At 41.4% G+C, this 14,916-nt stretch overlaps 1 protein-coding gene across 1 annotated transcript in view; it reads right to left on the bottom strand.

Moving 5' to 3' along the window:
• The window catches only part of scube3 (signal peptide, CUB domain, EGF-like 3), an 82,272-nt gene that overhangs the window by 46,702 nt on the left and 20,654 nt on the right, over positions 1-14,916 (bottom strand). Inside the window, exons 2-3 of the mRNA XM_032521450.1 lie at positions 11,376-11,498; positions 7,999-8,124 (exon numbers count right to left, since the gene is read on the bottom strand). Coding sequence (XP_032377341.1) covers positions 7,999-8,124; positions 11,376-11,498 — 249 coding nt within the window. The remainder of the gene's footprint in view (positions 1-7,998; positions 8,125-11,375; positions 11,499-14,916) is intronic.

Raw genomic sequence — 14,916 nt, 5'->3', positions numbered from 1 at the left:
GATGACGAGTGTCTGTCAGCCCCATGACGGGAGGAATGCAGGGAGAGAGAGGAGGGAGGTGGAAGGGGGGAGGGCGGTGAGGAGGAGGGAAAGGAAAAGTAAAGATGGAAAGAGGAGAGAGTGAGACATGGGGGGAGGAGCGGGGGGGGGGAACAAGCAACCATGTGAATCCACCAGTGGTGGAGGAAGTACTGAATCTCAATACTTAAGTAAAAGTACAAATAACCAGAGACCTATTTACTTAAAAAGGAAAGTACCACAAGGACAAATGTAAAACGTACCTAATTTTAAATTCTCTTTCAAAGTAATTGCAATTTATTCTCTTAATGTCTATGTTATATCTGAAAAATAAACTGTCCTCCATGTAATGAACCACCCTCTCTTTACGGAGTGGCTTTTCTAGACGAACATTCAGGAAATGACAACCAGGCTGTAAACCATCCGTAAAGCCTCGGAGCAGCTGAGCTCTCATCCCCGCCTCCTGTATAGCAGCAGCAGTCAGGGCGCGGGCCAGCGGGTTCGGCAGCTCCACTACCCTGGAGAGATCTACGGGGATCATCGTCACTTGCTGACCTGCTCACCCACTCCCACTCCGGGCCGGCTCGGGCCATACATGACGGTCAAGATGTTTTAGCAAAAATGTAACGGAACATTGTAGGAATGTAGTGGAGTATAAAGTATAGATAATTGCTGCCAAATGTAACAAAGTAAAAGTCAAAAGTATGCACTATTGAGTCTACTTAAGTAAAGTATAGATACTGTACGTGAAAAATGTACCTAAGCACAGTAACAAAGTATTTGTACTTTGTTACATTCCACCACTGAAATCCACCTCAAGTGCACACAAAGGCAGAGCATTTAAAAAGGTGTCAGTGAGGCCTCGTCCCGCCACAAGGCAAAAATAAGAAACTGACCACAAATGAGAGGAGCTGACTTCATTTCCACCCATAATGAATTGTGCACTTTTAGCTGTTCTCTCCAAATGGCAAAAAGCTGTTTTTATCATGGACTGATTGGACAAAAGAAACAAAAGAGCGGTGAAACATCTATGAATCTTTTGATTTATCTTGTTTATTTTTGACATGAAAGCTTTTGCACAATGTGACTTTTTGCTGCTCTCGTTTGTCTGGCATGCTGCGGAGCTTAGCTGCCCCGGCCTCCCCTGTGCGTGACTGTACTGTGGCTGTGGAGGTGACTCTTCCCCCTGAGACCTGGGCTCTGTCCCTCACTACCGACCACACTGGAACCTTATCCATCCCTCTGCTCGATGCATCAATAATCTGCTGTATACACAAGGCTTTTTTTTAATAAAAACCGCCATGCGAAACTAATTTACTGTCTATTTGTCCAGTCTGAGAAGGCCTCGAGATTAAGTTTCATTTCTTGGGAATTCTCAGCCCGGCAGAGTTAGAAATTAAAATTCACTCTGTCCTCTTCTTTCTTCTTTTTCCACAAAGAAGACTATGCTCACAAAGTGGCACCTGGCAGACAGAAAACTCTGGTGTTGATAAATGGTTCAGTGGCAGGTAGCGCTCATGACCCTCGTCGGCTTGCCAAGTTTGCTGTCCTGCTCTTACTTTCCATCAGCAGAACTGTCTCGTTCCTCATGTGTCATGTCAGTTGAGGTCATTGGGAAACGCATTACACTGTAGCCAGGTGAAGCAGTGCACTCAGAAAAAAAACCTGCTCAGTAAAGTTAACATTTAGACTTTAAATCTGAGTAAAAGGAGGACAGTTCAGAAATAGCTGGGCAGGCTTTCATTCAACTGTGTGGCTGCCTTGGTTTCGACCGCATGGTCCCATCATGAAAGTGGCAGCAGCAAAGAGAAGACCTTTGAGCTGATGGAAGCTGCCAACCACCTCCAGCTGCACCTTTACAGATAAACTGTTAGCAGGCATCAAAAACCCAAACTCCATAATTTATACGGGAAAACATCCTCACACACATGAAGTCTCTTTCCATCTCTCGTTCACGCACACAAACATACACTTACCCCAAAAAATTCAAATATGTAAAGGCAACTCAAATACATCAGTCCTCGACGCATGCACAAAACGCCTATGAGAAATGCAACCAGCCTTAGAGGGCCTGGGGGAATTCTCTTTCCATACCCTCGGCGCATCAATGAAGGTTTCATTTCCTGATTCCTTCATCCCTCCAAATGAGGCGTCCCCTGTCAGTAGATCTCTCCTGTTTAAATAGCTCCCATAATTGCCTGTGTTGTGTGCTGGGCAAGGCTGGCGTCCAAAGCAAATATATCCAAGAGGAAAGGGGTTCTGGCATGGCCGGGAGAAGTGCTCATGTTATTTGGACTTAAAAACTTTTTTTTTTTTTTTTATTCTCTTGAGAGAATGGGGGGAAAAAAACTGTCTTAATCAAGTTAAAAGGGGTGCCTTCCGTCTGAAAAATGAGACTTGTCTGCTCTATCCCTGCTTCACTCGAGGAGACTTAAAGCAAAGGAAGGTTCAAACGGAGAGAGATTAAGAGATTGGTTGTGTTTGCGGAGGCCATGTCCGCTGGTTTCTCAGATAGCCTTGGCTGTATATATAACATTTGGCCTTGCGCAGAGCTTTAGAGCCATGTAAACATGGTGGTTGCCTTGCAGAAACTCCTGAACCCTTATTTTGGAGAAACACTCAACTCTTTTGCACACCTTTTTTGTAAGATTCAGCAACTTTGGGGGCATTTATTGCTGACCCAAAGGTTTTTTTTTTGCCTGCGGGGGTAGAGCATAAAAGCTGTCCATGCATGCATCCATCCCACTGCTGGGCTTCTGTCTGGATCAGACAAAACTGTGTCTGTGGTCTAGACAGACCAGATACAAGGAGGTGAGTGGATGGACACTGGCCTCTTTGGACATTTGGTTTACAGGAGTTGAAGAGGCGCACATTCTTTAATAAGGCAGCAAATCGGAGCCATGTGCGGCGACAGGCAGCAAAACAGCTTAGCTTGACTGAGCGTCAGTGAGGAAGGAGTGGCACATACACAGCCAGCTCCAATTAAAACAAGATCCTTTCTTAGTTTAAAAAGGGTTTACAGGATTTCCTCTTTTTCTCTGCTGCTTGTGGAGTTCAATGACACGGCGCATTTCTTCACCCACTCGAATGACCAGTGACCGAGGCGCAAGGTTAGAACCCGGCCTGAGAGACAACGGAGTTCACAGACGCTGAAACTGGCTTCGTGTTAACAAACATCCAGCCTCAGTCTGACACGCGTCAGCCGAGGTTGTATAAATTGATATGTTGCAGGAAGTCCGGATTTTTCATCTGCAGAACACACGCTCTCTTCAATCAAAGAAGCGTTGGTGACTATTTCAAACTGGAAGTTGATGCATTAAGACACTTACAGTACTTAGCTTTGAACAATTTATTAGTTCCAGCACTTCCTGTCTGCCTGTGTCTAATGCAGCTAACTGACTCACATCTGCTAAGCAAACAAGAATAAAATAATTTCTGTTTACTGTAGCGTTTCATTCTAAGATCAGCAGGTAGAGATGATTTTTATGCTATTACATAAACAAAACTAATTCAGCTTATATTAAACTCAGCCTTTTCAACTTCGGGGCCTGTCTCCGGGTAACCATTTTGGTAAATAAGCACCTGCTTACCGTCTCTCGCTGAGTTCTTTCCTAAATGAAAAATTATGAGCTAAGATGGTGAATGGCATATCTCTGTTCCTCCAAAACAAGTCTGGAAGTATTTTAAAAACAAAACCCCAGGATAAGTGTTTGGGTGGACAGCCCTATGCCAAAAAGACAAGAGGCCCTGCGCTGACGTCTGACGGCTCCCAGTCTGCTACATCCCTAAGCCCAATCTCAGGGTTGAGTTTCCCCTAAAGCCCTGCCAGTGGGCTCAGCTGGAATTGTTCATTTCATGGTGGATGGGAATGAACAATCCAGAGAGAGAGAGAGAGAGAGAGAGAGAGAGAGAGAGAGAGAAAAGAGAGAGAGGAGAGAGAGAGAGAGAGAAGAGAGAGAGAGAGAGAGAGAGAGAGAGAGAGAGAGAGAGAGAGTGTACATACATGTGTTGATATACCCTTTAGGAGCCAGCTAATGCTACAATCTCAAATCTGTCCTTCGTCACTCCTGTCCTCTCCTCTGAATTGTGGAGAGACTCTCGTGTCCAAACTCGATCCGTGCATGTCACAACAAAAAGCAAAGTGACTGCTAACTGGTGAAACAGCAGGGTATTTGCATCTGCAGCAGTGAGGAGGGTTAGTTAGTGCTAAGCTTCAGCAGTGTCTGTACTCTCCTGAACTCCTCTGGGTATGACGGAACCAGATCATAATTTTCCTAAATTCGGGAGTTAAAGGTAGTGGTCTTCCAGGCTACAATCAAATCATTTCTGCACAAGTGAAGGGTGAGGATGTTATCATGACTGCCTTGGAAGAGTGGCCAATGCAGTTAAAAGGAATGCCTTTTCTCAGCAACGGCTGTGGAGCAAATCAGCGTGACGCTCTTTGATGACTAGTTTTTCCCATCAGGACCTGGTCAATAATACATCATTCTCAAACCTCCTGTTTGATTAGCCAACCTTGCAACATGATCCCAAAGGATTACAAGAGCAGGGATACAGGCTCAGCCGGGTGATGACTCAAGCGACTTTGTGGTAGATGACAGATGAAGCTTTTTCTATCAAAAAGATTCTGAGGGACATTCTTAAAAAACAACAACAAAAAACAATGTCACGATGCAATTACAGCCATTAGCAAAACCCCAAACAGTGTTGACTGAGGTGACATTTTCTTAGTTGCTACTCCAAAGATAGTCTTCAAAACCCCATTCCAAAGCTGTAATGACATTGCTTTTGTGTTATAGATCATGTTGCGTCTTTGGGGAAGGTAAAAGTAAAAGGGCATTCATTTCCCTATAGATTGCACAGGGCATTGAGCACTGCTGAATCAATACAAACCAAATATTGGTCAATAGAAATCAAAGGAACATAGCCTGGTAAGATGTGTGTGTGTGTGTGTGTGTGTGTGTGTGTGTGTGTGTGTGTGTGTGTGTTCAAGCCAGCTTTTGTTCCTACCTGCGAGTCACTGCATGTGATTGTGGCATTTCCATTTTATTTAACCAAGACGTGTTGCCCTCTCGCATACAAGTCAGGAAAAAATAAAACATGACAGATCTAGAAAATTCTTTATCTGCCTAACCATTTCACAGGAGCATAAGAAATATCTTATGTCTTTTATTTCCAGATGGAGGTAAAATGTTGTGATTTGTGGTTGTAAAGAAAGGGAGTATTTGTTCAGATGCTTACATTATTAAACTATTTGAGAGAGTTTAACTAGCAATGATAAGAGGGTATTTGGGTTTTTGTAGGACCTCAACCAAAACACATAGGTCGTAAATGTGGGGACGGTGGTGCTTCCATGGGGAACTAATAGCCTCCCTGCACCTGGTTTTCATTCTAAAGAGGATGTGTGTTTTGGATTAAATTGACATTGATTCCTCTGTTTTTCCTAAGACTGAAAATCCTTTACAGCCTTGCCATGAAAGAGGTGTGGTGATTAAATACCATCCCTCCCTTACCTCTGCGAGATAATAGTCATAACAGTACGTAATCAAGTTCTTATATGCTTCGCTTCTTCTCTTCAGTGTGAGTTCTGAGAGGGTACAATAGCTCCCTGTGTGGTAAATTATACAGTGAGTGACATCTCACTCCGCACAGACAGGAGCAGTGTGCTGTGATATTGCATTGCTTCCACCTTGCTGACTCCCTGACATCTTTGTGAGGTTTAGGGCAGTCAGAGGACACCTCAGAAACCAGAGCGTCCCGGCGAGGCGCACTAGGCAGCGTTCAGCTTCACGCTCCGCCGCCTTCTGCCACCGCCCAACGTCACTATGCTGCCAACACATTAAATTACAAAAGGAGCCGTGTGGCACGTGCGGCAGCCAGCAATCAATGAAGACATCGACGGGGATGAGCATGCTATGGCCTAACTCGCTTGTCCCTATGCTCAGACACACACACAAAAACTGAGAGTTTAAACAGCACTGTAACCATGAAAAGCAGACAAAAATAACATGGAGTAAATCCAAAGAGAAGACTCTAAACTCAGTGTGAACTTTTGAGGATCAGGTGAATGTCTCCTCCTGTGCAGCCTCGGGCACATCTGGTCTCTAAAGGCTCTGAGGGTCTGACCTCGTCTGGGAACCAGCTGCTTAGGCTCTCCACTCCGGGGCCAAGAGGACTAATCTTTTCTCAGGGGCCAAAAAGGAGCTTAAACCTGGAAGAGGAAACTGGGGCCTTAACATGAAACCGTGGCTATACCTCTTCCTCTCCTCTCTTGTGTTTGTGCTGAGGATTATTTCCTTAGCAGAGCAGAGCGGAGGCATTAGAATGAGTTAAATTCTCGAGAAGTCTTTAGTGTCCTTCCAGGTCTCAAGGCAAGAGTTGGATTTATCCTTGACAGCTACACAATTCTGTGGACATTTATGACCTGTATGCTATGCTTACATGAGTAACTGTTTTTTTTAATCTAAAAATACATTGGATCAATATCCTTAAAGGAAAAAGAGAGTATTTCTGAGTCAGATCTCAACCAAGAAGTCTTGCATGCAAGTCATTGGCTGGAAAAAATAAGACATGGCAGAAGAAGAAGAAAAAAGTGGAAAGCTCTCTCCGTGTTTGATCGTGTGTATTTCACTATGACAAATTATATCAAAGGGATCGATGGATGCAACTCCGTTTGATGCAACAGCAGCAACTACACAACCATTTATTGCAATTACACACCTGCACGCAAGGCAGGAGCTGATCCACAGCACAGCAAATGATCCACGCACAACTGAACGCCGTTGCTAAATGGCTTGGAAAATAGCCCTGCTTTACACTGTGGCTACAAGTGCATGAGCGAGGAAGAGGCAGCGAGTGAGGGAAGAAGAGAAAGAGACAAATACAGTAAGAGTGAGAGAAAGTGAGAATCTGAGAGCATTGACAAGTCAGGGCAGGTCTATTATCGATCTAAAGATGCAAGTGTTTTCCATTCCACTTTAATCCCAGTACTGCATGCACTTCATCAAGTAAATTGATACGAGTGTGTTGCCTCGTGTGCCCACATGTAAAAGCGTCTTGGCAGCGACTGACTGTTAAGTGCTGATAAGGTTTTCTGTCATCACTTCACCTGAATGTGAAATCCTCTGTAGCAAGTCACCCTTTACTTTATTCTGCAACGAGCTCACAGCTGCTACAAAGGGTTAGTCAGCTTTAAATAACAAGTGAAATGCATCACGCTGAGTTTGTTACCAAGAGGGAGATGATTTCTGAGGAGCAGCAGGGTCTGAGACTTGGAGGTATCAAAACAAAACAAAGGAATGTAGGTTGGGTGAATGGGGGAGAAGGAGCAAGCCAGAAGGACAGATTGGAGGGGAGGATGTCTATATTTAGCAGCTCCCAACATCAGTAAGATCAGTGTTTTCTTCCCCTTCATTTCATAACCTTCTAAAGTGTAATATGTTCTCTGTGAGGTTAATATGAATGGCACACTGTTGAAATATTAAACCATGGGAAAGTACGGTCGGCTGCCGGATCACTCAGAGCTCTCAGCTCGGGGTCGAGATCTTCATAAATTCACCCCTTTTCGTCAGACTTATTAATGAAAGGTCTCTTTTTTTACTTTTGTGAAAACACATTTAGCGACTACCTGCAATGTAAAAAAAGAGGAAATGGCTCATATCTGATGGAGCAGTCTAATAAGAGCTCAATTCAGCCATGAAACATATATTACCATTCATAATGTGACATTAGACATGCAGAGAGAAGAATTTATGCAGCCACATGGGTAGTGTCAGGCTGAGTTTGTAATATGACACATGCAGTATAATGTATGGGTTCTCCTGACAAAAGCCCCTTATATAACATTTTCCTGCATAATTAAGTCATCAGCAGAACCTTTACTGTAGGGAAATAAAGTCAGTTTAGCACTCACACAAACACACACATACATTGTGAGGTAATTGCACACACACTCCCCCACATCACACACCACACACTCACCTAGACAATTGTGCCCATCATGTGCCAAGCGGAAGCCATCATAGCATGTGCACCTGTAATTTCCTGGGATGTTGATGCACTCATGGACGCAGCCACCGTTGTATTCAGTTGCACACTCGTCAACATCTGCAGAGAGAAGATACCAAAGGATGTGAGAGCAGGTCCTTCAAAACTAGAAGTAATCAAGATTCAGTTAGGAGATGGATGTAGGAACAGCCTTAAAAGGAACAGTTTGTCATTTTGGGAATATTCCCTTTCCAGCAGGGAGTTAGATGAGAGGATCAGATCAATACCTCTCATCTATTCCATTGACTTTGATGCTTTAGTCAGTTCGCTTAGCTTAGAATAATGACTGAAAACAGCTAGGCTCAGTCTAAAGATAACAAATTCCATTTACCACGACCTCTAAAGCTTGCTAATTAACATGTTACATCTCAAAGGGAATTGATATGCTCTTTAAATTTCAGCAAGAAAGCAAATAAGCGTGTTTCCCAAAATGTCAAAAAATTATTCCTTTTGAAATCTGTGAGAGTAGTTAGGCCGTTTGGTACACTACAGAGAAATAAAATGATCTGTTTTGTTCCATCTCTACTTTCAAAAGAATTCTTATGAGGTAAACAGGGACAAGGCAACAGCTGTGCTAATTAGCTGGTTCACCTGTTACTGATGTAACTTGGGTATATGCCAGAGCTTCACTAAAATTGTTTTGTTTTTAAAGCCTAATAGGCCACTGATAGCCAAGATGTTATGCCGTATTTAATATTTTAGAAAATTGTCCAGCCAAGACATTGCTTTTTCTCTTTGGAATGTTATTGTTGGCAGATTGTAAAAAAACACTCTGAAACAGCAATTTGGGCAGTGTGGGTGCTAACAGCTTTCTACTGAGACCCAGAGAATGGTGTCAGTTGTGACAATTTGCTGCATTTTGTAAGTACAAAAATGTCCATTTTATACAAAACACAAACAAAAAGGAAATACAGTTGGAAAATGTCATTTCATGTGAATGTACAGTATGTCCAAAGTTATTTCCATTACATTAGTACTGACGTTATTGACATTACAGGCTGACTGATAGCCAATACTTAATAAAGGCCAATTATTGACCATCAGTCCGATGAATCAATCCTGCTCTAAAGTTCATCAGTCAGAGTAGCTAAAAGTGAAGAGGAGTGACACATTAGTAGGAAAGTAGAGGCCGGAAGATAAAGAGAGACTGCAGATTGGCATGACAGGCCGAGAGGAGTTGTCTGTTGTGGTTATGATGATGGTTGAGGGGCCCGTACTGAGGAGAGCCAGACAAGGTGGATTGAGAACACAGCGCACTTCCACTCAGCACTTACTGGCCCATTTAGGGCCGATGATCCCGGTCGTTCAGCTCCTCTCCTTGAGGCTGTCTCACTTTGGGCTTAATTGGACTTGACAGCAGATGGACTGAGACAAAGAAACACTCTCCTGCTCCACAGACTGTCCTGCTCCCTGCTTCTCCACTTCCCACACATCTCTGCCATTCCGCGATCACAGCACACAATCAACCATCACTTTTCTACTCCTCTCTAAACCTGAAACACCCACCACATGTTTACACAAAAGTGATTTTTCTCCAATAGCTTGTCACATCCTCCTAAGTCAACTCCAAACTTTTCTCTCTTTTACATCTACAAGATGTCTGTTTGTGTTTTATATAAAAGGGAAAAAATCATGGATTTAATTCTGAGGCTGAAATGTAATGAATGTAATGAGAAGAATAACAGTTTTAGTTGAGTTTACTGACAAGCTCCGTATACAGTTAAATAGGATATATCAGAGTTTAGATAGGTATGAATAACATAAGATAGGAAATATTATATTAATATATTCAACTTATACATCTAATTTATTAAGTCATTGAAATTATTGAGAGTGAAAGTGATTCTTTTTCAAAACTCCTGTTTGTGCTTCAGGTGGTCATTTTGGAGTTCATGCATCAGAAAAACTACAGAGACCTCAAACAGAATTCCTTATTTTTGTTAATATCCCTCTAAAACACCGTCCACGGAACCTCAAGAGGGAATTTTGTCCTAACACTTCAGAAGATACCCACAAGGTGTGACTAAATCAGACTGCTGAAGCCTTCTAGTAGCTTTAAACTTTGGAATAGATTTTGTGCACAAACCCAGGATTTAGGATTTTGTCCCCAGGTCCACTGAAAGCATGATAGGAAGGGATCTTTTTACAATAAGCAAAAACCTGCTTCAAATTTCAAATAGACACCAGACTATTATAAGACCAACTTAAAAAGATTGTGAATGTATCCTTTAACAGTGTCGGAAAATCAGGAGGGAACCTGGGAGATTAAAAAGTCAACTCATATGGACTCATAAAATCTCAGATGGTGCTACAGGTTACATTGAACCAAGCTCTTAGATCACTAAAACCTAAAACTCAGACGTGAACTATAGACTACTAGACAAGCTGGGTGGAAGTGGTAATGAGGATTAAACCAACCAGTATGGAAACATGAAAAATGATTTCATTTTATTTTTTTAGTTCTCCTCTTTTCTTTTACCAAAAATAGGTGCAGCAACAGGCGGTCACAAAGCACGCTTCTTAAATCTTCCCACCGGGTACTGAAACGCTTTGAATTTTTTCTTATTTTTATGAATGTTACTTTTGAATTTTGAATGAAAGTATATTGGCCTTGAGGAGTCATCTGCTAACCTTCAGTTCAATGGAAACCCAACCTTGCACATACTTTACAATAGATTCAATAAAGTAAACTTTTATGACCTATAGGCAGGAGGCCATGAAAAACACTCGGCCTAGTACATGAAAGAATAATACTAGTAAGGAAAGAAATGGCATTGTGAAATATGGTTTTGTAATAATACTAATAAAAGTTGTGGAATATAATGATCCTGAGGCACGTTGAAAAAGGCTAGAAAAACAGACTTGTGTCTGACAGTCTACAGGGCCTGCCCCTGGCTGTGGAAATATCCCTGAGTGCTTGGCAGGGCCTCTGACTGCCGTTTCAGCCACTATCTTAATTCTCTCCTCCAACATGTGTAGGGAATTTACTGCTTCATTTCATCTTGTCACAAAGGAGCACTCTGCACCTGGCTTTCCCCTTCCACTGACGCCGCTCTCTCCCTCGCCTTTCCTCCTTCTTCAGGGGAGTCTTAAAGCTAATGACTTATGTTGAGTGAGACAAAAGGTTTTATCAAGCCTGTCACTGGCCCAGGGGCTTACCTTAAGAAAGATAAGGCAAATCAACATGAGAAATGTTCCTTTTACTTCAATGTACTGTAAAAACTCCTCGCTGTGCTCCCACAGAGGGGAGCAGAAGTTTGTGCCTCCAGCTACAGCTGAAAATGAGCGTATTAATCTGTTAAAACTTTTACCTTCACAATGTTTGCCATCCCCTTTATAGCCTGACTTGCAGATACATTTGTATGACTTCAGGGTGTTCTGGCAGATGGCATCGATGCTGCAGTTGTCAAGCGCCTCTGCACACTCGTCCACATCTAGAAAGGGGGAAAGGGAGGGGTTGATTAGTTGATGAAGCAGAAATGTTGTTGTTGGTGGTGACATTGTTACACCACAAAATACAGATTTTTGAAACGTTAAACTCCATGTAACTGATTGTGCTACATTGGACCACTCAGAGTGAAAGACCAAATATGAAAACACATTAAAAGTTACTGCAAATCACATTCTCAGGACTGTGAGGTTAAAAGTTGGTTCAATTGGTGCCATTTTCAACAACATTTTTTTTCCAAAATCATCATCACACACCCACTTATTGATTGTGCTGCAGTGGCCTTTAAGTGATCAACTGCACATTTGTCTCTGCAAAAAGGGCCATAAGAAAACAAACAGTCTTGGGCCAATGTCCCCGGTTAACAAACAAAAACAACAAAGTCTTGTACAGTGGCTTTTAGCAATGTCATTAGTTTTGCATGTATTTGGTCAAAAAATGTTGGATGAATTGAAAGATTGCCCTACTGGGTAGCACTTTACATTCCACCACGGTTATAATATGGTAATAGTGGGGTAACAGTGTGATAATAAAGAGGTAATATATAGGTAATGACTTGTAATTACCAAAGTAATAACTGTACTACATCACAGTAATAAAATGTAATACTGGGGTAATAAGGTGATAAGAAGGTAACAGATGTAATAACATGCGATTACCAATGCAATAACTAGGAATTGGTTCGATGATAACCATATGTTTATCTGGGTAGTGGTAATATAGTTATATTAATATTGTAATAACATGATAATAATGGGGTAATATACATTGATGTTTTCACAGTATTATAGGCTACTATTAGCGTAATACCTTCCAGATTAGATCAAACTTTTCATTTAAAATTGGTAATAACCATATTATATTGCTGAAATGTATCCAGCCTTTATGTTTCAAATATTTCCCTTTTGTTTCAAGGTAACACCTTATTAATTACATGTTTAATCTTGTGACTTCGTACCTGGAAAGATTTGGAATTTTCTGTGTAATAACCATGAGTCAGTGGTGCAAAATGCAAAACTGTCTGTTTCTGTTTTATTATATGGTAGTATTACAATAACAAAAGTGTAGAGAAATGCTTCTGGTAGTTTCTAGGTGATCTCTTTGCCTCTGTTATTATAAAATGACCATGGAATGCGTCTTGTCTTGCATGCACATAACCCTGTGCAATCTGACCAGTTTGCCACTGTTATATTGAATTGTGCCACATGTAAGTCCATTTTAGTTTGATTAGATATACTACGCACAGAGTATAAGTATACACTGGAAATTTCCTTTATTTCATCTTACATGTTAGCTAGCCTACTGTATATACTGCAGGATTACAGTGTTGTGTAGTTATGTTGTTTTTACAATTATCATTGTATAACGTCTGTGACTCATTAATATCTAAGTAACTGGTCATTGTGTTTGAGCCCAGTTTCACCCTTTGTAAGTCAAATAAATTGATGATCCCAGTCTCCAGTAAGACACATTTTATGATAATTTTAGAATTACAGAAATGAAGAGATTTTTCAGGTGGAAACTACCAGAAGCATTTTCAGGTAATCTCTGCACCTCTGTTATTCTAATATTACCATGTAATAAAATAGAAACAGACAGTTTTGCATTATGCACCACTGATTTATGGTTATTACACAGAAAATACTAGATGTGTTTTCATGTAAGAAGTCACAAGATTAAACTAATAATTTGTAAAGCATTACCTTGAAACAAAAACTATTTGAAACATAAAGAGTGGATACATCTCAGCATTATAATATGGTAACTACCAATTTTAAATTCAAGAAGTTTTATCTAATTTGGTAATTTCTAATTACCACTACACAGATTTACATATGATTATCATCGAACCAATTCCTAGTTATTACCTTAGTAATTGCATGCTATTACATCTGTTACCTTCTTATCCCCTATTACTTTGGTAATTACAAGTCCTTACCTAAATATTACCATTTTATTACCGTGGTGGAATGTAAAGTAAAAATCTCAACCTCAAGGTGATGGAAAAGAAAAGGTAAGGGGACTGCCATCGTCTAAGGACCATGAATCTATATAAAATTCCTCAAAATCCACACCAACAAACCAACATTGCCATCCCAAAAAGCCATGCTGCTGGTGTGGCTAATACCCAAACTAATAAAATCATGAAACAAGCAGCCTTCAACTGGATAAAAAAAACAACCCATTTGAGCTTTTAAAATATAATGTACAGTATGAACTCTTTCACGCCCAGAGTAATGAATCACAGTTATGCTTGACAAGTTTTTATAGCCCTGAATAACATACTTGGGCAATTAGCTGGGTATAAAAGGTAACTGTAGCTTTGCTAGATTGAGTTTGAATTATAAAAGAAAGAATGTAATGAGATAAGAATGAAAATGGATTTAACCAGAAGCATAATCAGGTTTGCCTCATGGAGCCCCTAATCCCACCAAATCCCAGTTAACTAGCCCAGGTGTTTAGGATTACCCCCTGCGCGCTGGGGAAGGGCAGCTTAACAAGGTTTACATAGCTTCCAATATCCACTCTTATCACAAGCCCTCTGCAGGAGCCAGCTGATCCCACTGGGAAATGACCTGCAACCTAAACCCCTGAGCTTAGCATATTGCCTATATCTCCCTATTCCTAGAGGGCAGGCAGTCTCTGTGGATAGGAGGAATATGATGGTGCAAAACGCACACAACTCTTCACAAGATCTGTGCCACAATTTAGAACCTAATATATCCATTACAAAGATTTTGAACACCCTGATAAACATAGTGGAAACATTACAATAGCAGGTTGTTAATACTGGTATTGCGAGAGAAAGTACACAAAGCTACCCGGTCAGATTCATACTCATCCTGCTTGACGTGAGTTTAGCATTTCACTAAAGCAGTTTGCATGAAAACTATTAAGTGTCTGAATCACGGGTATAATTAATAAGACTAAGGAAAGAAACATGGTCGATGCAGAAATGTGAACGCAGACGCTTTAAGATACACAAGAACGATTTCACGTTTTGCGTTCTGGAGAATGTCCCCTGAAAACTTTAACTAGACGCAAGCGCCAGCTGAAGTCGGAGCATTGCCACTGGGGCCACTATAACAAGAAACAACAGGAGAAAGCTCCCCCCCTTCTGTTGGTCCCTTCTGTGCAAAGCAACCATTGCTGCCCATGCAACATGTTCATATTTATGACACTGCATCGCCTCTTCATTCTGTTTGCATCTCAGGAGAAGGTGGGCTTGGAGGATGCCATCATACACCTACTGCACAGAGCACAATCTCATACAGACAAGGGAAAAAGTGCTGTGAGAATCTTGTTCTTTGATTTCTCTAGTACATTTAACACCATTCAGCCTGTCAGACTGGGAGACAAGCTTGTGCAGATGGGGGTTGATGTTCACCTGGTATCCTGGATAA

This window comes from Etheostoma spectabile, chromosome 7 (genome assembly GCF_008692095.1).
Source record: "Etheostoma spectabile isolate EspeVRDwgs_2016 chromosome 7, UIUC_Espe_1.0, whole genome shotgun sequence".
Lineage (NCBI taxonomy): Eukaryota > Metazoa > Chordata > Actinopteri > Perciformes > Percidae > Etheostoma > Etheostoma spectabile.
The sequence above is the reverse complement of the archived record's forward strand: the minus strand, read 5'-3'. Positions and strand labels throughout refer to the sequence as shown.